General features: G+C 41.8%; 1 protein-coding gene across 1 annotated transcript in view; it reads left to right on the forward strand.

Moving 5' to 3' along the window:
• LOC118792480 (kelch-like protein 29) overlaps positions 1 to 25,742 on the forward strand; it is a 179,663-nt gene that overhangs the window by 67,070 nt on the left and 86,851 nt on the right. Inside the window, exons 4-5 of the mRNA XM_036550334.1 lie at positions 17,705 to 17,852; positions 21,648 to 22,142. Of these exons, the coding sequence (XP_036406227.1) occupies positions 17,705 to 17,852; positions 21,648 to 22,142 (643 nt within the window). The remainder of the gene's footprint in view (positions 1 to 17,704; positions 17,853 to 21,647; positions 22,143 to 25,742) is intronic.

Below are 25,742 nucleotides of genomic sequence, written 5' to 3' on the forward strand. Positions count from 1 at the left end.
CAGGGTCTTAGTATACAGGTGTTCAGCATGGCAGAAATCAGGTGTAAACATGCTTAGTATTACTTCAACAAACTGAAAATTAAAAACGCTTTAGCTCTGCCAAAGCACCAATTTAGCAGACAGTCGAGTCACAGTGGATCCAAAGCCTGACTAATCAACGTCAGAGCTCTTTCCAGGTCCCATACTGTGCTACATCACCTGAGCAGACGGGAGTTAATTAGTCAGGTGAATGAAGGTGCTAGGGCTCTCCTGAAGGAAAGTTGAGTCATTTTTTTTGGCGGCCATTTTTGTGGACCTCCCCTCACTGTGCTACTCATTTGTAAGCACCTCTCAGGGTGGAGGTTTAAATGTCTTGATCCAGTGAGAATGACCTTCAACCTTTGTACATCCAGGTTTCTCTGGTGATCCCCTTGCTGTCATTTGAATGTTTTGCATATTAATAATAGTCGTATTAACTGTAATTGAAAAATGCGTTAATAAATGTCCTATTGTGATAATTGCAACACAATAATAATAATAATAATAATAATATAGTGCCCTATATCTATCTATCTGTCTATCTATCTGTTTGTCTATCTGTCTATCTGTCGATCTATCTTTCTAGCTGTGTGTGTGTATAATGGGAATTATTGTAGGCTATACATTTTATATGACATAAGCATAAGCGCATTATATTCTGAGTACTGTGATGCCTTTCTGCACTATTTGAACTCTCAGTTTTGTGTAAATGAAGTATTACATAGCCCTTGTGTGTTGCTAAATTAAATAGTGACTAACACATTTTACGCAGCAATATTACATACAATACTGGGCTGTTCTGGCTGCCATATTTATAGGTGTGGTTTCTGGAATTTTCATAATTCAGCCCCAAGTTGTAAGTGTTGCTACAGTAGCATTTTTCAGTCAGGTGGCTGAAGTGCCTCCCAGAAGGCACCTTATTGAATATTTTGATGGTTGCCTCTCAATGATAAGTACTGCAAACAGCTCGTTCTTAAGTGGCTCTTTCTTTAGTTCTGAAAGGAAAAGCCTCGGAACGTGAAATTTTGCTGTTCGTGGGGTTTTTTTTTTTTTTTTTTTTGCAGGTTCACAGATATGTTCTGTAGGCATTGGGCTTCTTTTGGAAGCAGCTGCAGTTCTGATTCTGTTCCTGTGTCTCGAGAATTTATGGCATGATGATTACACCAGCGGTTTCCTGAGAAAAGAGTTCATGCTTTGATCCAGTACCGGTGGTATTACCACAAGCAATAAATGTCAGCCCTTTCATGAGTCATATTTCACTTGCAAGCATGGAAAAACAAACACCTCCTTGGTCTCTCAAATAGCCATGTTTATTTATTGGGTCGCTCTCATTTGCTGTGTTTACGCCACTGTCTGTTTTTTTAATATTATTATTTTTATTTCAGATCTTTCTAGTATTGTGGGGGGGGGGGGGGGGTCCGATTCAGTATTTCTTTTAAGCAGGAAGACGACATTTCAAGGTCATTATGAAATCTGAGGATTTTCACCAAGCCCTAGTTTTGGAATGCACATGTATTATGCTGTGAAAGGGAAACACCCAGCCATGCACTGTCTGTAAGCCAAGGTGTTCACCTGACAAAAGAGGGCCAGCTTCTGCATGGTTCTTAGAAGAAGCCAGTTTGATCGTTTCAAAGCAACAGTGTAGTAAACCTGAATAGCTTCAATAAATAAATATACAGCTGTGTAAACTGCCCTGGACAAGGCTTTCTTACTGAATAAATAAATAAATAACCTTGTACAGGTATGTGAGTGAGATTAAGTTTAGGTTCATAAGCTGTTCATAAGTCAATGCCATTGTCAGAAGTCGGTCCTTCCAGAAAAAATGGTGGTATTCAGCATCATAGCTAGACAGAAAAACATCTCCTTCCTTTTTACCTTTTATATTTGGGTTATATGATGTGAAAATCTAGCCAGAAGTGCATGAATTTGTGGTTCGAACATTTCTCTCTGAAATAACACTAGAAAAAACCATGCGCCGAAAGAAAAATTGATCTTTTTCAAGCAAAGTACTGTGTTCAGATCATAAGAAATAACAGAGTGGGAAGGTTTGGGTATCTACTTTCGGTTACACAGACCTAAATTATGTTCTTAGAGCCCATTTTTATTATTTTCCATAACATAGGCACAACAACAGCTTCAGAGGAGTGCACAAGGTCCTTTTCACCAAATAGAACAGGTATGTATTGCTTTCAATACCTCTCTTAAGAATGTACAGCATGCTGTGAAAAGGCCAACTCAAAAATGTTGTGTCTGAAGTCTTGCTGTTCTTTACCATTTTGCCTTTGTGACATATAATGGAAGCCCCAAAATCATATGCCTTTGTCATATTTTTTATTTTGTATTTAAAATGTTTGTATATTTATTTATTTAGATTTATCTTTTCATAATATTAGTGTGTATTATTAGAACAGAACTTTGGCACAGAACTTGAGGCACTATCATTTTTGTTGAGTTTCTCCTTTTTTACTGTCACTGTCTACTAAGCTGCGAACTGACTGAATCTGGCAGGTAGCCAGCTCAAATGTTCAGTTAAGCAGCGTGCTGCAGAGTTCGTTACACACATACTCCCCATACCTTAACATACATTTACATGAATTTGTTTTCTGCATATTTAATTTTCTGCCATTTTGAGTAATTAGCACACATGAAATTTTGTCATAAAGTGGTTGAAAATTGTTAGATAACTGTTAAAATTTTGTAACCCTCGGGCTCTTTCTTTTTTATTTATTTATTTTTTTTTATACAAATTAGCTTTAAAATGGGAACTTGGTTTCATTGAAAGCAGAGCCATGAATGAAAGTCTTAGCCACATTGTAACTTTGTTAACTAAAAATCTGCCTGTGAAAAATATGTTTGCCTGCAATGTCATGTGAAATCACAAGATTTCAGGATTGAATCGTTGATCCTAGTACATGTTCCATTTAAATTATTTTCAGATGTAGACTGACTTAATAAGCCTATTGATAGAGACAACAATAAAAAAATTATTTTTCCTTTTGAATATATCATTTCTTTGCATTTCCCCTTTTGTTCCTTTATTTTGTTATACATATATATTTTTTTAAGATTGAAGTGGTAAAAAATTAGCAAAGGTATAAGTGGAAGGGAGGCACCAAAAAAGAAAAAAAAAAAACATTTCAGATAAACAAGCTCTTTGTTGCAAATAAGATCCTTCCAGTCATGCAAGAAGATGGAAATCTACAAGTTTGCACTGTCATTCTGAGTCATTGGATTCAAGCACTTGCAGAGAGAGAGAAGTAAAAAGCTTTTTCTGTTTGAGGAAGAGGGATGTGCATCCTGCCCTTGCAAAGACAACTCAGCTGATTCCCTCATCACTCAGCGCCTGCTGCCTCTCCCTGTGCTTCTCCATCAGTCATTATCAAACTTTGGGATGGGAGAGAGCAGAGGAGAGTGGAGCAGAACTGCTATCTGACTGCATCTGAACCACACTGGTGTTTCAGAGTGGCTGCACCAGGGTGGTACCTTAGTGTAAAGAGCCAAGACGAGCCAAGGTGTCTCAGGATGGCTTTTCCACGCTACCCTGGACCAAACATTTGAACTTGCCTAATGTAGATATTTTGAGCGTGACCACCGCGTTTACATGGCAATGATGTGCCGTCCCGTTGTTGGTGGTTGGTGTGGCTTTGTTCACCCCCCCCCCCCCCCCCAGTCCCCCCAACGAGTTGGAGAAAAATGAGGTTACCCACTTCAAAAGCTGAAATAAACTCGCTCTTCCAGCCGTTTGAACCGGCTGAAGGACCGAGTGCTTTAAGCCCCTCTCTGCTCCCGCTGGGAGTATTTGTCAGGCGGACTCTGCTGCCGTGCGATCCATTGTGGTGGGGACATCACAGAGCGCCTCCTGGCAGTCTCACAATCTATATTTCTTTTACAACGAGCCGCGGATAAATGAAGTCCCCTCAGTAGCCTTCACTTCTCATTATGGTGTTTCTCTCTTATTTTACGCCACCGCCAGCCCGCTCACAACGTATTAATGTGCCGCGGTCTGTTACAGTGTCAGCTCACTGATCATCATTATAATCATTATTTCGCCCTCTTTTATTTTGTTCGGTTAGACTGCGTAGTGCATCTGTCAGGATGAATTCTTAGTAGCAGTTTTTTTGATTTTTTTTATTTTTTTTTGGTTTTTCCTTGATTGGACGTCGGCTACTTTTGTGAGCTAATGCTTTGTGGAGTTCTCCAGTAGGCACTTGTTCAGGAGAAGCTTCCTGTCAGTGATTGACTGATCTCTGTGGATCCTTTCCAGAGTGAATTACAAGTTGGTGCAACTCATTAAATGTGCATGAAAGGAACATCAAAATGAAGTACAAAGGTAGACTAGAGCCAGTAGCACAATAACTTTAAAAAAAACTCTTAAAATACAGATACTCTGACTCTTCTGAATTTCGGTGCTGTTCATTCCACCATTGTTTTTACTTTTGAGTAATACTTTTTTGGGATCCCTATAAAATACAAGTACCCATTCAATTCTAAAATCACTGTGCTAAACTAATAATTAATACCTATGTCACATTTATTTTTTAGTTTAGTTTATTAATTTATTGTTTTCACATCATATCAGAAGTTGCCCAGAACCATCTTTTGCAAACAAAAATACTTTGAAGGATTAGTTTGAGGGAGAATCAGAAATTGATACCTAAAAACGATCACTCATATTGCCTGTTTTCTACTTAGGGAATGACTTGGATTTAAGTATTAAAAATATTTTAGGAACAGAAAGTGAGAAGAAAATGACATTGCAGATCCCTATGCCTGCATTTATTTCTGTGTTTTATCTATTTTTATGCAAAATGACAGCCTATTGGTCTGTGAAGGAGATCAGAGCCAAATTGGATTCAGTTTTATATTTATTTTCAGCATTTAAATGGTATTACTGCCAAGTATTCTGTATCAGGCAAGTGAATATGCAAGTGAATATCATCACATTTGCATTAACCCTTTAATTAGCCCTTGTGTACTATTGTAATTCGAACCCCAGAAAAACAATCATCAACAGTCAGTAAAGGGTAAGGAGGAAATTATATTGATAAACCATTGGTTGTCACCATGACCATTCGTCTACTTCTCGTTGTTTAAGCACTTGTAAGCTTTGATTACATCCTGATCACATTTTTTGCCTTCCATACCAAATTAACATTTTATGTTAAACAATAAAATAAACGCTGAACATGAAATATATGAAAATATATATAATTCACACATGTGAACAGATATTAATTAGGTGAATTTTATTAGGACTCATCTAGCACTGTAAGTGCCACTACCATAGCTACAATTATTAAAGTACCAGGAATGCTGCTCCTAGGCCCTGCTTGATTTAAAATTGATGTCAATTGTGCTGATGGCTGTCAGGCTGTTAAAAAAAAAAAAGTTTTAACTTTTATAACTAAAATTAAACCTTATTAAGGAGCTTCACTCTCTGAGGTGTACCAGTGTAATACCACCTTTGCTGCACAGGTTACCATGTTTCAGCCATTATATGGTGTGATTTTTTTCCCCCCTCAAATGTACTAATATTCACAAGAGATGCCTCATCCAGGGAATATATAAGCAAAGGTATAATCTTCTAATCCTACATAGAAACATAATCTTAACATTGATACCCATGTTGGTATTTGGAATATTATGTTTGTAAGGAAGATTGCTTTGTGCCCAGTAAATGTGATAACTTCCTTCCGGTGACAAGAAATCAATTGGCAGCATATGGGATTGAAAGCTGACAGCTCAATCATCTTTGAAACGGGGGCACTGCTCTCTGTGGCTGCCATCATGGTATTTTTATATAGAGCTAAAAAAACTGGCAGTTGGGGTGAATTGTGGTGTTTTTTTTTTTTTTTATAAATAATAGCAGAACCACAGTTGAATCGTGGAAGGTTTGACACAATACTGCCATGGGTCTTAGAATACGTATATTGTCTTTACAAGGTGTGTTTGTGTGTGTCAGCGTGTGTGCTGTAGACCTACAGCTGGTTATGCAGAAAGCCTTGCATTATTAGTGTAATTGATGCACTGATTTTACCAAGAAATATTGTGACTGACAACAGCATTGGGGTAAGTAGTGGTTGTGCCATTGTGTTAGTGAAATGATGTTTCTTTATGTTTGTGTGTGTGTGTATGTGTGTGTGTGTGTGTGTGTGTTGTGGCTAGGGGATAGGAGAAAGGAGAGAAGCATTATAAGATTCCATGTAGAAACTGAACCTTTGCCTCATAATTTTATCATTCCTCCTACACAATTTACCTATCTGAAATTTCTGTTCAAAATTCTGATTACTTTAAATTTCTGTCTATAGTTTTCTTTCTGTATTCTCGAAGGATGTGGGCGATGGGAACAGTTATCACAGAGCTAATACAGTCAGTGCTGATATTAAACTTTTACTGACAGAAAAAGAGATTCAGTAATGCTGATTTAATCTTGAAGAGTTATTCTCATGTGGTTGATAAGTGCAAGGGGGTAATGACAAAACACGCTTTTCCAGATATACACATCTTAAGATGCATCCAAAATAATAACACCTATCATTGGATATAGTGCTGGGAAGATGGGTGTGCAAATCATGTTGCCACAACACCAGGGAGTAGATTTTTGTCGCGGACACGTAGTCTTGCTTTTTCCTCTTGAGAAGTAAAAAGATTGCTACTACTCTACCGGTTTCTGCGCCGGCATCAAAGCCATCCTGTGTACTTTATGACATGTTACACTTTTCCATTAGAGAGGAGCAATCAGAGTAGGGATGTCATGGTGGATTGGTTTTACGATGTACCACAATATTCAGTTCGGCGGGCTTCAGACCGGAACATTGTGGTGTCCATGTTGACGGTATACAATAGTGTCTTTAAAATATATACTTTTGATATGTGAAATTTGAAGGTCAGGGTTTCAGTATACTAGCAGATGGGTAGAATATTACAGCAATGGAAGACAGTCCTGTGATTTGCCTTCATATCCCAGCATGCACGTGTCACCCTTCTGCGTGCATAGCCAGAGCATGTAGACCAGGGTCCACATGGACTCTGTGCGTTTTGGTAAATGCATCAATAATAACACTGAATGGATACACATTTTTGATTATTTATTTATGTATTTATTTGGTTTTTTTTTGGTACATTATCTGTACTGGCCGGCAAGGCTTGCATGGCAACATACGTAAATGCATATCTGCAGGAACATCAAGAACAGCAGGGGCCGTATATACAGAATAACAAGGATCACTGTGAGGGAGAATCAGCCTAAGAGTGCTGAAATATACGCTTTCAGCACAACATAGTGCATATAATGCCTGGAAATTATCCTTAAAAGCAGCATACCTACATCATACTAATAACCACATAGTGCCTTAAAATGATCTATAACAGCAACATCACCTGACATCACAGTGCTCAACAAGGCGAATGGTATGAGCACACCACATTCAGTGCAGAAAAACGATCTGTAAGAACTACTTTACAGTATATCAGATTTAATTTAACTTTTAATTTAAAGTCATCAGATATGGGACGCTCGGCAGCGGTTGTGAGGAAGGATGTTTAGTTTAACATTGCTGATCTGCTTGCGTTCACCAAGGGTGAATTGTATACAGTAGTTAATGCATTGTATATTTTCCATTTCTGCTGTTGGATACATACTTAAGCAATTCAGGTTAACTTCTTTGATCAAGGGTACAACAGCAGTGCCCCATCTGCGAATTAAACCTGAAAAATTTGGTTAGACACCATTGCCCTAACCATTCTGCCATGCTTGAGAAATTCTCATTTAGGAGAGAGTTAGGCTGGGGTGTGGGAGCAGCTGTAAGTTCCAGACTTTAGCCGGACTCAGTCAAAACTGGCAGTCTTGGGGGAGAATGAAATAAACATATAGGTTTGGTGGCATTCAATCAGTCAGTCAGTCAATCAATCAATCAGTCAATCAGATTTTATATGTTAAAGTCCATTTTTACAATGAAGATTGTCACAAAGGCTGCATACATAGTTTAGTGCATTTTCCAGAGGGAATCAAAAAAAAATACCCTGGCCAGTTGGGCAAAACTGGAAAATTATTCCCTGACCCCAGAAGAAGCTAGTCAGGAGACTCCTGGAAAATACTAATAAAAAAAAAAAAACACTGGCATAACACATAAGGCATCAGTTCATCAGATCAGTCCCGAATTAGCCTCATTATCACAAGGACCAGTTTTATGCTCACAAGGATTCAAAATCCATCGAAAAGCTGAGCAGAAATTCAGGGTGTTCAGGCAGGAGGCAGGAAGTTCTCTGAAGGGCCATGCTGGTCACGATTTCCCACTGTACCACGGCACTGTGTGTAAACTGAGCCTGCTACTCCCAGCACCCACTGAAAACGGCACTCAAGGCAGCCAGACACATCTCCTCTTACCCGGCTGTGCAAGGAGAATGGCATCATCATCCTAAACAGCTGGATTACTAACCGTTTTCACCAATCAATTAAGGACAAAATAGGCCTGCTTCATTTTCACATCAATTACTGCTGAGGCATAAAAAAAAACTGGCAATGTCTCTGTCGGTGTGGTGTTAGAACAAGTGTATCGGAGGAAAGCAAGAAGCCTAATTAAAAAGGAAATCTTAGTATTTTTAATTGGAACAGCGTTTTTTTTTTCCCTGAAAGACTTATGTGTCACTGGCTTGGATATTACATTCCGCAGGAACTGTTGGAAATTATGGTATATTAATAGTGACTTCATTTAAACACAGATTGCATGTGTGTAAATTTCCTGTTGTATTTTTGATCATAATCAGTGTGTGCACTGTAAATTGGTCTGCAGAAGGCCATCTGGTAAACTACAAACACAACAACTGCTACCACCACTGTGGCTATTGCTGCTACTACAGCTGCAGTTAGTAATGTTAATAATCATAGTGTATGCAGCCTGATACCAATAAGATACTGATGTATAAAAACGTGTTGCCTTCTATATCCACCACCATACTTCCAATATTAATTTTTTTGTTTCAGCCAACCCTGTCCAATTTAATTACATTTCTTCTACTCAGATGGAACTTTAAAGTGATGCTTTATTTGTTTCCAATATTTATTTGCTCATCGGACATGTGCCCTCACACAGTTTTACAGTATTTTTTTATATAGCTGTGAGTTTACTGAACAATTCAGGCTCAAGTTACAGACCCAGCACCTTAGCCACTACAGCCCACTGCCACCTGCTCTTTGTGTTCCTTGGCTCAGCATCCAGATCTGAAAACAGGCACTGGCTGTTCAGCTTCCCTGCCCCCCCCCCCCCGACACCCCCCGGGTAATGACCAGCCAGCCGTCAGTGCCAGCAGTGTCTGAGGTCTCCAAGCATCTTCAGTGAGAGCTTTTAAAGCACCCTAGACAGTAGCGTTGGCATGGGGAATGATCCGCTTTTGGGAAGAGGCTGCTGTCTCTACTTACTGCCAGGGACGTAGGTCCTGTGACATGACATGTTCCCCTTCAGCTCGATAGCCGATCTGACCCGGGGGAGGGCCCCACCATCGCCGCGGGAAACCCAATAGCGGCATTCCATTATTTAACATGCGAGAATGGGCGCTCTTCTGGGCCCACTGCTATTAGAGTGGAATCTGCTCGCAAGTGGCCTTGTGTTTTCAACACAAGGTGGTGAAAGAGGGCGGCAGTGTAGCATAGTGGTTAAGGAGCAGGACTCATAACCGAAAGGTTGCCGGTTTGATTCCAGCTTGGGCACTGCTGTTATGCCCAGAACTGCGCCAGTAAATATCCAGCTGTACAAATAGATAACATGTAAATATTGTAACCTATGTAAGTCTCTCTAGATAAGAGCGTCTGCTAAATGCCAATAATGTGATTTAACATAATGAAGAATGGACTGTCATTAGTTCGAGGGAGCCGCTAGCCCGGTCACTGAGGCAGTCAGTGACTGACAGACTCTAGGGCTGCTTCTTCCAGTGGCAATTAAAAAGAGCAAACTCCTGAGATGCTGAACTGACAGGGCGTTAGGACAGGGCTCCAGCCCTCGTGTTCAGAGCTCAGCTTTCTCCTTGCTCCAGGAACACTTTGCTTCGGAAAGATGAGGCCTGGTGCCAGGCGCTCGCTGCGTCAGCCCTTCTAGCTGAGAATTTCAATTTAAATAAAAGGACATTTGTCCTCCCCACCCCCCACCCCCAGTAATTTGCCACGGGCAGGAATTAAAGTGTGTGTTTCTTCCCTTTCAATAATGCCTGTAGGGTTACAACCAGGCCTTCTGTTTTTTTTTTTTTTGTTTTTTTATAAAGTGTTGGCGCGTAAGGGCACGTTCTGAGTTTGCCTTTCCAGAAAGGGGGACAGCGATCCATTCCATTCGGTGGATTTTTTTTTTTTTTTTGAAAACCTCTGTGTTTTGGCAACAGAAACACTTTGTTCTTTGCCATACCTCAATCTCGATTTCCTCCCACGGTTAAACTTGTAAACTAGTGAAATGCCGTTGGACTCTCAACAGATAATTTCCTACCCACATATTCTACAGATCTGACACTTTATGAACATTTTAAAGCTCGTTAGACTACCTCAGTTTTTCATTTTTTACGATTTTGACCAAATTTATATTGTGGAAGCATGTAGTCAGTAATAAATGGTGATCAATAAAGAAGAGAAAAACAGTCTGCGAAGCCCTATTAAAAAAAGTGATTTTTTTGTACTTCTGTAGGATTCAGGATCTTCCTTTTTCCCCTTGCAGCAACACACAAACAGTAGAGTAAGAAAAGACGGCATAAATTTCTCTTTTACACAGTGACACACATCCTAACTGCTGCCTCTCTTACGTGCACGTCTGAGAGGTTGAAACGCCTTGTGAGCACGCTCAGTGTGGAGGCCAGATCTGTACCGGGGGAGGAGGGCGGGAATCAAACATGGCAGCACACCGAGGCTTTGAAGCTTCTGCTGCCATGTTTGGCAGTGAGGTTTGCTCACCACCCATTAGGGACAAACAGCACCTGCTCTTGTGTGCCAATGGTATTAAAAAAAAAAATTCCCAAAAATAATAATAACAGCAATTATTGATTCTACTGACCTATTTAATTTGTAATGATTTGTTTCTTTCTGCTCTGAAAAAAGCAATGATTTGGGTTGTCTCCTGTGCAGTGAATGCATATATGCTGTAGTAAATATTTTTCTGTGCACATAAAAGATATATAAACAACTCTTTTGAGTCACAGGTACTTTATGTAAGCATGCGTATTTGCATGGCTGCATTGTTGCCTAAGATTCCCCTCAAACCTAAAGCAGTAAAAGTGAAATGTTAGGGAAAAAATGCCGTTTTTTTAACTGCAGATGGGCAGAAAAACAGATTTGACACAGGGAGTTAATGCCCTGGCCTCGCTGCTCACCATGATAACGATCTAAATGCAAAACATATTCAGAGCACATTTTTGCAGTGCATGTAGTGAAAGGGTAGGAATGGGGAAAAAAAAAGAACTGGAACGTGGTGGTTTGTAATTGGGGTTAAATGGCTATGGTTATCCCCCCACACCACTCTGGAAGCGGGAAGCAGCAAACAGCACAACTGCAAATGGCATGTCAAAGGAAATGATTTGAAATGGTGTGATGGATGGTGTGGTCTGTTTCCACTTTGCCAGACACCCGTTATCCAGATCAGTCTTCCCACCACGAGCGGCTCAGCGGTTGCTCCGCATCTCCCATCCGTGTGATGGATTGCGCTTCCCTCGTTCCTTCCTTCTGTCCTGTGGTCGTCTGTGATCTTGATATGAAAATATGACCCTGGAGAGTGTGGCGGGTTGTTAAATGTTACCTGGCACACTTTCACACTCAGACATTCTGATTCCAGTTTATGTCACTCTGTGTGTGTTTGTATGTGTGTGTGTGTGTGTGTGTGTGTGTGTGTGTGTGTGTGTGTGTGTGTGTGTGTGTGTGTGTGTGTGTGTGTGTGTGTCTGTGTATGTGTTGTGTATATGCATGTGCATGTGTGTGTGAATGTGCAAGTGTTTGGGCTGAAGCTGTTACAAAGTGTTGTTAAGCTTTTAACCAGAGCAAACAAGAGAACAGACATTACTCCAATCACAGGCTCTCTACTGTAGTCACCAGTTGTGATTTTATTGATTCGTTTTAAAACACGTCGAGCTCCTGAGAATCTCAGAGCCACTGCCTACCTATCTACCACAGTGGGTTCTTACGTCATCAGATAAGGGTTTTAATTGTATCCCCGTGATCCATTCAAATACAAATGGTGTCCTAGCTTTCTTTGTTCTTTGTGCAAGCTGGCTAAAGGTGTGTAATTAAATGACATGAGCTGAAAAGGTATGCAAAAGAAAAGTCAAGAGATACAGTATGCTTACTACCTACTACTATTGTCTTAGAACAGAGTAATAATGAGTCTAGATTTTATATAAAATAAAATGCAATTTTTGGGAAAAAAAACTGGATGTTAGAGGGAGAGAGAGAGAGGGGAAATATGAGATGTGAATATGAGGTTTTGATATTCATGATTCCACTGCCGTTGACCCGTGTATCTCTCCTCCACTGTACCTTTATTGCAGTACATGGAAGTTTGTTCATTCAATTGCTTTGTGCCAGACTGTTATGAATTATAAAGGATGCAGGCCTGCTCTATGTCACACTGTTCACCTCCTAAATCTTGTTATGAAGCGTCTAATTTCTCCAGAGAGCCCCTCCACATCTCTCATTTGGATGGCTATCCTGTGTCAAGGAATGGGATCGCTGCGGTGCCGGATGGGAAACAGGAGTTTACAGAGAGGGATGCGTGTGCTATCCTCAGTGACAGCGGGAATCACAAAGAGGCCCGACGCGGTGTGTTGGAGGCTAGAGCCGCTTGCCTCGTTTTGATCGTGGAAACAATGACAGCGCATTGTGCGAATTTCCTTGGAGCAGACAAGAAAAAAAAATAATGCATAAGAAAAAAGAGAAGAAAGGAGAAAAAAAACTGGCATCAAATGTTGAAGGCTTCGTTCGTATGGCTGGCTTGCGTGAATACCTTCTCAACCGTTCAAACGCCACATGCCGCGTCTCATTTCCCTATACGTATATACGTTTACACAGAGGTGACAGCCGCCGTGCTTATCATCCCCATGCATGCGGAGACTTTAGTCAGCTGTTCGCGCGGGCGTCCCCTGTGTCGCCGTGCAGAGGCTTACATGCGCGCGGGAGCGGAGCAGCAATCTGTCGCCGCGCACGTCACTTGGTTACCGGAACACCAAGACAGGGTTCCTGCAGGAAGCAGCCCTGATTCTCCAGTCGCTTATGGGTTCGAAAGCCAGTCGATATGTAACAAAAATCGTTAGCATTTAGCAGACGCTCTTATCCAGAGTGACTTAGATTACAATTTTTACATGTTACCAGTTTATACAGCTGGATGAGGAAATTCTGAGTTAGGCACTTTGCCCAAGGGTACAGCAGCAGTGCCCCAGCAGGGCATCAAACTGGCAGCCTTTCGGTCACGAGTCCTGCTCCTTACCACTATGCTATACTGCCGCCCCAGGATTAAAAGTCACTTGGCAGGTTTCATTTCTTTCTCCCTGCTGAGGTGTCATACAGACACAGCTTCAAATGTAGGTGGAGAGCAAAGATGAAAACTAAGATGGCGGAACATTCAATATATTGTAGCGTGCAAGTTTCAAGTTTATCTTTTCATGCAGGTACCATGTTAGTCCATCTTTCTTTCTGTTGGGAAGTTAAATGGAACAAAAAACATAAATATCGGGGGGGGGGGCATATAAAGGGGGGGGGGTCTTTGAGGGGGATTGGATCAGTTATACTGGCATACTGGTATGTTGCATTTGCCTTAAATTTGAATTGTTCATGACAGTTATGCGTTAGATTTTGTTTGATGCCCCCACAGTATTATTTCTTTCATTTCAGTGACCAGTGAGCTCATGGTGATCTTAGAGACCCCAAAAAAAGTGTAGCAGTGTCTTACCTCTGCTTTTCAGAATTATGGACGAAGCGCCATTCTGGTTAGATTAAACACCCTGCTTTAGCCCTTAGCGATAAAGGCTCTTCCTGAATCTCTGCATTTTTTTTTTTTTTTTTGGTCTGTCCTCCGAGGATGAAAGAGCAAATTAGCACAGCCGTAAATCCATTCATGTCGTAAAAAAATAAACAAGCTTTCCTCCCGACCTGCTGTTTGCAGACAGAATCTCCCCTGGATTGCAGCTCTGCTCTTTCCTGGAGGGAGCGAGTGTCAGACATAAATGAGTGTTAATCAAACTCACCGCACACATTTCAAAGGTAATCTTAAGTGTAAAGCCCTTTTTCACTCCATGTTAATAGTGTCATAAATACATAGTAAAAGGTTAACAGACACATAAATGATATTAAACAAATGTTACTGTCATGTCTCAAATAGACTATGTTTAATGTTGTTTAATCTGCTTTTTTTTGGCTCTGTGTTTTACAGTGTACAGCAGAAACGATATGTCACTTATTAATAGTGCCACTGAAATTGCCATTAGCCTGCGAGGATCATTAGGAAGGGGTCACGCGTCTGTGACTTGCATTGGGAAGCTCCTTAATGTGTGACAGACAGAGAGAACCATTACCGAGCCTGCTATCAAAACAGGTGTTAATGGTACTGCAGTTATGGAGTTTAACAGTGAAAAAAAGTCAGCCTTCCCTGCGCTGTAACATATCTGTTGAGGTATAAGCCTTTGCCTGGGAAAAGCTGAGGTTCACAGTAATAATTCAGTAAAACTGAGATTCGTAATGTTAGAACTTCCTAAGGAGTACATCAGTTTCAAGGTGATGATGAACAGCCACGTTTAGGTTTTTTTTTTTTTTTTTTTGAAATGACAGATATGATTAGCTGAGATTTATAATTTCACACTTTATGTGTCACCTTCTGTTGAAGTGAGGTTGCGTGCATGAGGTACTGTGCTATTTCTATACTATGGCACTTCCATAACGTGCCATTCAAGTATGTACTTTCATTTCATCATGAAATGATCCCATGGATTTTTTTTTTTCTTTCAATAGATGTGTTTTCTCTGTGATTATACCTAGAAGACTATTACTTCTGTACATGCTGTGAACTGAGTGTTTACCATGTGGGATTCAGGTGCTTTATGGTGACCTTCATGCTGGCTTTGCGTTGCTGTGCCGTCGTAGTTGAATTGGAGAAGCAATTTATCTAACAATGAATCGCTGAAGCAGAATAGCATGCATTCACATACCTTAACCCTTAATGTTTCGTATGATGTGGAGCTGCTTTTCATAAAAGGGGTCTCTGTAATCAGGGCATTGAAATCTCTTGGAGTGGCAGGAAAAAGGGCCGATACACTCAAAAGAGAGACCATACTAACTTAGCTTCAAATACGAGCTTTCCTGCCATGCTAAAAGTAGAAAAAATGTAAACACTGAGACTTCTGTTTGGGTTTGGTTCCCTCCTGCTGGAGCATCCAGACACTTTTCCTTTGAATCGTTTTTTATAGGCCTGTAAATCAATGTGTAAAGGAAAAACACATTAATCTCGATCCATATACATAATGTCAGTTTTCTGGTACCTCCTGGTAATTTGAAAGAGATGTCAACTCCACCTCAGACAAACACTCCTAGAAATAAGTCATGAGTCTGGAAAATGGACGCTTTTCAGCTGCAGGTCTCCTGATATACAAAGAACAGGGAATTTTTTTCTTTTAGTGAATTTATTTTTCATTATGTTGTTCTGCGATAAATCTTACTACTCCTCACTGAGTTTTCATGGGACCCTTTATGGTTAGAGATATGCAGGTATTTTTTAATGTCTAATTAAAGTGTCACAGTACAAAATGTACCTTGAATGTTATAATGTGGTTGTTTAAAAATTCCAATGTCTTCAATCACAGAGTCTGAGGAAAAGCAAAATTTGGTATTGGGAAGCTTTGGGTGATTAAGCACGAGACGACCTTGGGTTTTCCTTGTATGGCTTGACTGTGAAAGCCCAGTTTACATTCCTGACCCATGATTTTGAGCAGCGGTAGGTCCTGGTGCTTCTCAGCACAAGACCTGACAGCAACTCTCTGCCGTCCCGTTACACACCGAAAAGCAGAGATGCTTCGGAGCTTCAGACAAACCGCGGTGTTGCAGAGGCGGGAATCCTCCCTTGGCCAATTGTGTTTAATACGCACATTTTTTGGCCATTTAAACTGAAAGTACACATCAGATTGGGTTTGCGCGAGAGATGCCGGGAGAAGATTTACATTTTCCCCCGCCTCGCTCCCAGCTGATTTTAGCCCCACTTTCTGTTGAGTCATAGGAAAGCCATCTGCAGCAAAATGATAATGGGGCACCTGGGAGACGAGGGATTCGTGAACCAGAGATAAACGGAAAAAGCTCACCAGCGGAGAAAGTGGCGGGGCCACTACGCTCCACGCGGTGTGTGTGTGGCGTTGTGCCGTCTGAATGAAGACATCCTTATAATAATCATAAAATAATGAGGAGTGCAGTAAGGGGGAAAAAAATGAAAACAGTTCCATTTTATGATGGAGGCTTTCAAGTATAATGTCACAACAGAGTACCGATCAATGGTCAGTCGGTGTACGTGAAATGTAAAAATGGTTCGGGTTAAAAACAGAGCAGCGGACAGGAAATGCAGCCGGCCATAGTCCTGGGGTCATTAAGAAGGCAGAGCCAGAGAGTAGAGTTTCTGTACTGCTTATGGAATACATATATGAATAACATTCTATCCCCATCCCTCATAAGGCCTAGAGAGAGCTCCTCTTACAATGACCGAAAATTCACCACTGTAAAATGTAACACAGAGCCGCGCACAAACTAGCGTTGCACTGCCTGCATGTAAAATAACCCATCTTTTATTCAGCTAGGACCCATTTTTCCACAACAAATAATAAGTAAGGGATAGAACTGGCTGTGCATTGCTTGTTTTAGGAGAAGTGGAAGATATTAATTGTTAACATCGTACGGCTGAGAATGTCAGCTCGGCCATCCGATCATAAGGGTGTATGAGAGGGGGGAAGTCTATGCAGGATAGAGATGGTCATAGGGGCTAATGGGATGGCAGAGAGGTACCGGGCAACAAACGAGAAGGAGCTGGAGTTTGGAGACTGGGTCGTTTCTATTAAGTCGGAAAAACTGCCCGAGGTGAGATTATGTGTGGGGGGTTATCTCTCCTCCATAACCTCCGTTTCCAGCCATATTTCTTCTGAGGAGATGTGGGATAGAATTGTGACCCCAATAGTTAATCGGGTCTCTCTGTCTGTTCAGTATCAGTGCTCACCATAATGAAAGAGGGGTAGCTATCTTAGCACTATCTCCCACCTCCCCCCTCTACCCTTTCTGACACACATAAGAAATTAATTTCAATTGATTTTGATACACTCTGCTGCTTATCAAAACTCCATCTCCTTTTTTCTCCCTGTTTTTTTTGAAATATCTTATTTTTCTTAGAAGTCTACAGACCTCAGTAGAATATTAAGATTAATTAGCAGACTTTTTTGTAATACATATATATATATAGATCAGGGTTTTGCTCACAAAAATCCGATGTGTGTGTGGTTTGACCTTGGGTTCCCAATGCGTTATTGATGTCATTAATCTGAAACAGGCAAGCGATTAAAGACAAAAGCGGAACAGAATATTAACAAAGGAAAATGATGTACAACATCTGGTGAGGAGCACAGTTATCGACTCGCAGCGGTGCTTAATTAAAAGGCTTGTTTTTGTGTGTTTGCCTCCCCCCCCCCCCCCCCCTTCTTGAATTAGGTGTCGGGTCTCTCTCCCGGTGAAAGCCAGACCCAGGGGCAGATCCTGGCCACGGGAGTCCGGTGGGGGCAGACACCAATCAACCAATCCACGCCCTGGGAGACGGACGAGCCGCCCAATAAGCAGCGCCGGGAGAGCGACAGCAGCGGTACCGTGCCCCTAATTGTCCCCCCCCCCCCTCTCCCACGTCACCTCCCCGCCCTCTTGCATCTGAAGGAAGCACTTCTGCTCCAGTGGGTCGTGCTCTGAAGCCCTGCCTTTTGCCACACACTCTGACATCTGAATCTGACATTGTTGCTCTCCTTCAGGTCCTCTCATTAATGCAGTTAATTTGTTTGTGTTTCCTCCTCTCATTGAAATTGTCGGTGTTCTTGTGGCAATTTGCACATCTATTGCATAATTGACGCACTTGAAATGTCAATTATGTGATGCGGAGCTGTGCGACTGTTTAGAGTAATTAGCCGCTAACTCATTTGGTAAAAAACCTTTCTTTAATTCTAAGAGTAAAAGGACAGATTGACGGTAAATCTCCACACACCACAAAAGACATGGATCTGTGCGTAAATGTATCTTTTGTGGTGCTGGTTGTGATATTATCATATAATATCATATCATATCATCATATGATATCATCATATCATAATATCATAAACATATTCTTGTCTAAGGCAGTGGCAGTGGAGTGTGCTTTTCAGTTTAAAGGGGAATCCCCAGATAAAATAATAATTGCATATGCGAATCCATACCTTTAGATCATGTATATCAGAATACATACCTTCTATCTTCATTGCTGTCTTCTTGCTTGTTTCAAACCAGTATTATGGCCTAGTATTATGGAATGAAAACTGTCATGCCTCAAATCCCAGGTCCTGAAGCACACCCTCAATGTGTCCGTGCCACCTAAATGCACTGATCTCTAAATGATGTGGATGGCTCATCTTGTGCTCTGTTTTCACCTCAGCCCATCTACTTAAAATAGGTGTCTTATCCAGAATGATTTACATGTTATCCATTTATTCAGGTGGATATTTACTGATTCTGGGTTAATCACCTTGCCCAAAAGTAGAGCAGCAATGGCATAGCATGGACTCAAACCAGCAACCTTTCAGTTACAAGTCCTCCTCTCTTCTGCCATGCTACGCTGCTGCCTCTTACCACTATGCTACACTGAAACAAGTATCCCTGCTTAAATCAGTGTACCAATTTGGGCTTTTCCAACTGAATACCCCATTTCGGAGAGCCCGGTAATTATGTGAAAGCGAAAGCCCCACTGTTGTCCCGTGTAACCAACGAAAGGTTATGTATTGAGTCCTAAACTATTTCCCCTGTTGTTTTAAACACAAGCTGCTCTGCACTGGTGACCTTGAGCAATCAGTTCCTGCCCATTGCCACTGTTCCCCCTCTCTGCAGACCTCTCAGGCCTCTGAACAAAAGCCCGTGTCTAAGTGCTGCAGCGTTTTCTCAGGAAAAAGAACTGATCAGAAACGCCTGGCTTACATATATGTACACATATATCTATTATGTGTGCAAATGTTATATATCTGCATTTATAACTTACACCTTCTGGAACTGCAGAATACAAACTGTTCTAAAATGTAAGTTTATGATGGTTCAAGCTATCATTTTATGACTTTTTATTGTTATCTTCTTCTTCTTCGTCTTCTTCTTCATCTTCATCTTCTTTTTCCAGTGCAAAATGTGATGGATAATTTCTTTTCTTCGGTCCCCCCTGTGAATGCACGGATTGTTTATTCTCTGCCGCCATCCCTCTATGTTCTCCCTCGGGGGGGGGGGGGGCAGTTCTCTGGGCGCGGTGTCCCGCTGTGGCGTTTCAGCCGTGCTTGAGTGAGCCGTACGGCGGAACTTCATTAGCATGGTGTCAGGCCTGGGCCCGGCTCCATTTGTGGCGCTCAGGGCTCATGTTTACAAAGTGGGATGTCAGGGGCGTGCAGATTTAGGTGAGGCTTACCGTGGGCGCCCCGTGCTGCGTCTCGCGCTAATGAAGGTGTTGCACTAGACTGCGTCCGCCATTAATAGGATCAGTTCCAAACTTCATTTAAAGCAGAATTACAAGACCCTTCTCCACATTCAAGCAACCTCTGACTAATTAATCACGCCTGTTGAAAGTTCACTGCAGCGATAATTATGTAGGAAATATCGGTTCGGCCAGGATAAGGGAAGGCCGCAATAATGGGCAGGATTTTATGCATTTACTTCCCTGGCAACTAATCTGAGTTAATCAAAAAAGAAGCCCTGGTATGTTAACAATTAAGAGTTGATTGAGCAATTGAAGAAATTTTAAGTGGAATTTTTAAAAAGACAAAGAAGTACTTATAAAACAACCCATTTTTCTCAGTAATGCATTTTAATTATTGGTACAAGAGAACAATCACAGTTCAAATCCATTTAATCAATGTTAATGTAATTAATATTCTCCCTAAAATCTTTCATTAAGTGTATCGTTGAAACTCTCGAATGTGAACATGTAATAGAAATACTAATGAGTTCCGTTCTTATATGTTTCTTTGTAAAAGCCAGAGCCTGAAAATATTACGTTTGATGGGAAGTGAGTTATAATGCATTCATTTTTAATCACTTTTTTATCAAGACGTGTGTAATGCAGAACAGTGCTTTTTTTTTTTTTTTTAGACAAACCTAAAAGCGCCATTCAAAAATACAGTTTTCAAGACACTTTTAAGTGACTGCTATGTGTTGTTTATCAACTCTGAAGGTGAGAGAAATTGAGAGTGAGTGTGGGTTTGGATAGCCCAAGGTTTGAATTATGAATCATGAATCATGAATATAGGCCTTCTATTCAATTTCTGCTGTAGTTGCTCTCTGCTCAACAGCAGTGGGGATTTTATATATGAGGCTGTGGAGTATGGGGGGCCAGCATCACGAATATTTTGTTTTTTTAAATTGCACTTTTTTTATTTAACCTGGAAGAGAGGTCTAAGGTCAAAAATGGATGCATATTCATGACATGAACGAGCTCGGTTCAGTTGAAGAGCTGAATCCTCATGGCCGTCTGCTCATTGGTGTTGATTTGGCAGCCTGGGACCTCCCTGCTCAGACATGTGCCGCAGGGTGAGAATCGATTGGCTCCCAGAATCTGCGTGCGTGTCATTGATTTTTCTCCAGAAATTTAAGCAAAAACCTTCCAAGATATCACCAGCTGTTTGGATATTAGTTTCAATTACTATCTAGTGGCTATACCGTTGGTCTCCGCCATTCGATTCAATTAAACTGGCTGTGAACCAGCAGTGTTGTTGGTACATGTGTCCTTTTTTTGCATGTGTTATTTAATGGATGTCATTTTGGTAGAGCTAAATCGGAAAGGGTACATAGACAACACATTTCACACTCCTGGGAAGAAAGCAGCACTGTATCTTGGCCCCGTTCTGCTGCTGTAATGTTACATAATCTCATTATGCTTATGGGAAACTTGAAATCTTTTTGCTCTTTTTATTAGCGGGGATGCACGGCAACATTTTCCCATTTACATAAGGTTGCAGCGGGAGCTGGGTTGTTGTGACTAAGATGCACACCCACCTGAACACTAGCGGAGTGTTGCTGTTTCAGTGTTCAGTGCCAGCATGGAAAATAGCATGTAACCAAACTGACTCACTCTCCGTTTGTTGAAAAGCCCATTTTTAAAAATTCTGTATGTCTTACTGTAGCACATGCCCTTCTTCAGAGTAACATGCAAAGCGACTTCATTTTTCATTTTTTTTTTTTTTACCTATTATTCATCTGTGTGGCCGGGCATGAAATTAAAGCAATTTTTGTTACTAATCTTGCTCAAGGGTACAACAGCTGTGTTTAACCTGGGATTTGAGTCCAGAACCTTCTGGTTTCTGGCCAGTACTCCACACTGCTGCCCCAGGTATCTTCCCCTAGTTCAGCTTTGCTGAGTTCTGAACTCTCTGGTTTTTTCCCCCAGGTCCACAGTGGGTTCCCCCAGTAGCAGCTGTAAGCCAGGCCAGCCTGCTGGCGCACTCCTACAGCCTGGCCCCGCCCCCAGCGTACACCCCAGGCGTGAGCGTCCAGTCCCCGGTCATCGGAGTGACCCCCACCATCCAGACCTCCGTGCCCCCGCACCACCCACTCATGACCGCCCACTTCCAGCTCCCCCCGCCACCCCCCCAGCCTCTCGGCAGCGTGGTGATGAACCTGCAAAGCCAGCCCCCCCTCACTGTGCCCCCCCTCACAGCTGTCTGTCAGGTGACGCACCCTGTGGTGGGGAACGGTCACATGACCCACCCCGCCATGCAGCCGCCCACCATCCTGCCCAGCAATGCCCCTCTGACCAATGGGCAGACAGCTCCCCAGGCTCCGCCCGTCCCTCTGACCAATCAGGAGAATCCCAACGGGCTACAGATGCTGCGGACTGTCGGCATGGGGAAGTACGAGTTCACAGACCCCTGGCACCCGAAAGGTAAGCCAGTGCAGAGATGGCTGCAACCATGTGATGTGTGACAGAGTAATTAGAGGCCATCCTGGGTTTCCACTTTTTCAAGGACAGCTCATCCAGCATTAGACTGAATGACTTTCTATGTTGTTTTTGTTTTAATTATTTTCTAAAGAGAAAATTAATGCATTTTAAGAGTTCATGAGCATTAAAAAGAGTAACAATGAATTAAATGAGACAGCAGCTGTATTTTGGGGGGATGTGGACACTTATATAACAGTATTTTCAGCCCTTTTCTATGCAGTATTTAAGTGGTGGGATCTCTTGTAGTGTTGGGTAGCGTTTGAATTTGTGTGTGTGTGCGTGTGCATGACTGCACGGGTGCAAGTATGTGTGGTTATGTATGTGTATGTATGTTGCACATATATATATGTGTGTGTGTGTGTGTGTGTGTGTGTGTACTCCATGTGTACATACCTAGCAAAAAGAAGCATCGGTATATCAGGTCTTTGTTTGCACTGGCTTGCCGGAGCTGTGCGTGTGCCATTTTGATGCAACCCAAAATGGCAGTTTGCATTTCACCTCACGGAACCGCTCGGGCGCTGCTGAAAGTGATGCTGACCCTGGGACATCTTCATAAAGTACAGTTTTTGCTCTGATAATAGCTTTAACAGCCTTTCAGTGATTACTGTTGAAACAGACGCTGAAACTGTATGTTAACTTCAGTCCATCTGGTGAGGGTCAGGTGCCTGTGAGCCACTACTGTCAGGTCCTTACAACCCACTCTTCTGAGGACCTGCGAACTCAAAACAAAAATCGCCAGAATCATCTCAGTCAGTGTTGCTTTGCACAAGTGAGGCCTGCAGGAAGGACTGCCAACAAGTCAATGAAAAATTACCATCCAGCAACCTAATGCGCCAGCTGCTCTTTGAGGCAAGCTGTGTCCTGTAGAAGCACAACAACAGCAAGCGGTTTGAGCTGTGGAAAAAGGCGATGATCGGAACACCGAGGCAAAAACACACACAAGGCAGACATAGACGATGAGGAGCTAACTGAGCTGTTGAAGCAAGTTAGCATACCACACGTACTGTTTTGGCACTGTAAAGCAATACTTAAGCAGGATAAACACCATCCACAAAAACACACATATCATTAGCAGTCTGCTGTACAGGTATTTTTATTATGTGTTTGTAGCGTATCAAGGCACAAAGCTTATTTGTCAGCCAGTATTCCAGTAGCATTAGCTAGCTGGTTACCCAGCTACTTTGGTAGTTACTGTGCAACTTTGTTATATTCAATGAAATAATGCACATGCTAGTTATGTAGCAGTCAAGAGTTTCATCTGCACCAGCTAAAACACAACCAGGCTGACAGTGCTGAAACATCCTGTTTAGTGATATTTGCAGCCTAATGCAATTCAGAGCCGTTTATGCTAATGCCGTAGTCAAGCTCTCTAATTGTTTTGCCCCATCCCTCGTTGATCAGTAGTGGAGCACCCACCGGTGTTTAATCCAGAAAAATGGAGGATGACCACACTCACACTGAGTGTATTGTCTTGGCAGCCCTGCATTGAGGTTAAGTGAAATAAAGGTCTGTTTTTTTGGATGCCTATAACAAAACAGATCTCCAGCAGTGCCTCAAGTGCAAAGTAAGTAACCACATTACAAGTGAGCTGGAATGAATGTACTTAATGTGACTTGTTTATTGAACTTATTGAAATTTTTAACTGCACAATAAATAGATATTATTAGATACAAGGTACTTACACTGTGCCTAATGATCCTGTTGCTGCTGGCGGTTCGGCTAAATGAACATAACCAGGGTTCTGTGAAAACACCTTCGTCTTCCCTCATGTGCAGCTAACCAACAGCTAAGGTGGTCAGTGGTAACATATACAGTATATAATTCATATCAAATCCAACTAGAGCCTCCGCTTTCTTTATACGCAGTCTGGAGAGTGTGAAATGCAATATCATAATGACACGATAGAAACCATTATCCTTTTGAAAAATGCATTTTTTTTCCTCTCCAGAAAACGTGGAGGCCAAAACGAGAACGGCTGCTCAAATCGAGTTCAAACCCAAGGTTGTGTGAGGTCAAAAGGTGTAACTCACAGCAATGTGGACCACCGCTGTGGTGGAAGTGAGAGTTCCCATACATTTCCAACTCTTCTTATTTCGCAAATGTTTTCAAGTTGTGAATCCCCTTGAAGGAGAGGGGGGGGGGGGCATTAGGCGGTATGGCTCGTCTCCTCACTGTAATCTTCAGATATGACAAATGAGCCTGTGTACCCTTGTTTCAGTGCCGCACTCCCCGCTGTGGTTTTCTTAAAGAGCGGAGGATTGCCTCACCGGTCACGGACAGTCGTAATAGTGCATAGCACGCGGGTTTTCTATTTTAATCCGAGCGTGCTAAGTGCAGCATTCCGGCCGTGGTTGCTTCCAATGCGGTGCACGGCCACCTGTGACACAATGAGGCGACAATGAGGCACGGTCTTGCCGAGTCAGAGGGACCGCGTGACAGATATGTTTGTGCTTCCGAGTCAGTTTACGAAGACCGCTCTGCCCAGAATCAGCTCAGCATCTGTGGTGGCGGGGCTTGAGGGTGTGATCAGTGAAATATTCACCTAAATGCCCTTGTGCAGTCTAGGCTTCACTTTATGGGGATGTGTGACAGATATTATGCAGAGTTGTAGGCGGCAGTGTAGCGTTGTGGTAAGGAGCAGGGCTTGTAACCGAAATGTCGTTGGTTTGATTCCCTGCTGGGAATATATAGCACTGCTGCTATAGCCCTTTGGCAAGGTACTTAACACAGAATTGCCTCAGTAAATATCCAGCTGTATAAATGCATAACATGTAAAAATATTTACCTCTGTAAGTTGCTCTAGATAAGAGTTTCTGCTAAATGCCAATAATGTAAAGTGATTACTGTCTGTAAATAATAAACTGAAAAGTAGCTGATATAATGCATATTACCACCTTTTTTTTGCCAGAATTACAGAACTGGTATAGCCTTAGATGAGTATCTAAATCCTGGATTAACAAGACTACCTGAAATGTAAGTTGCATATTCATAATGGCTTTTTCCAATTCATAATTATGTGTTATTGGTAATTTTAAATCAATGATTCCTGCATAAGTTGTAAAGCATAACTAAAGCAAGGAGTTGACAGCTTTATAGTTTGAAGGAGCCATTTGTCTGGTAAATGCCCATAGCTGACATTGTAATATATGATCAGTTTATATAGCTGGACATTTACTGACGCCATTCAGGTTAAGTACCTACCTCAAAGGTACAACATCAATGGCCCACCTGGGATTTGAACTGTTAAACTTCTGGTTACAGCTCCAGTTGGAAAACAGACTTAAGTTCATTTCTCTTTACTAGGCCTCATGATCAGTAGACAGAGCCGGTATTTACTGTTTGCTTTCAGACTCTCACCCCCTGGAGTTTGCAACATTCATCAGTTTTACTGCCTTCAACAGGGACAGTTTGTTAAAGGAAATCACACACATAAGTTTCATCTGTTCTCTGGCTTTAAAGAGAGGTGTTCATCAAGGGCCAGCATGGTCACGTATAAACAACTGGTTTTAAGGTACCCTCAGTAATGAATCACAGTGCAAAGCG

This window comes from Megalops cyprinoides, chromosome 17, assembly GCF_013368585.1.
Source record: "Megalops cyprinoides isolate fMegCyp1 chromosome 17, fMegCyp1.pri, whole genome shotgun sequence".
NCBI classification, from domain to species: Eukaryota; Metazoa; Chordata; class Actinopteri; order Elopiformes; family Megalopidae; genus Megalops; species Megalops cyprinoides.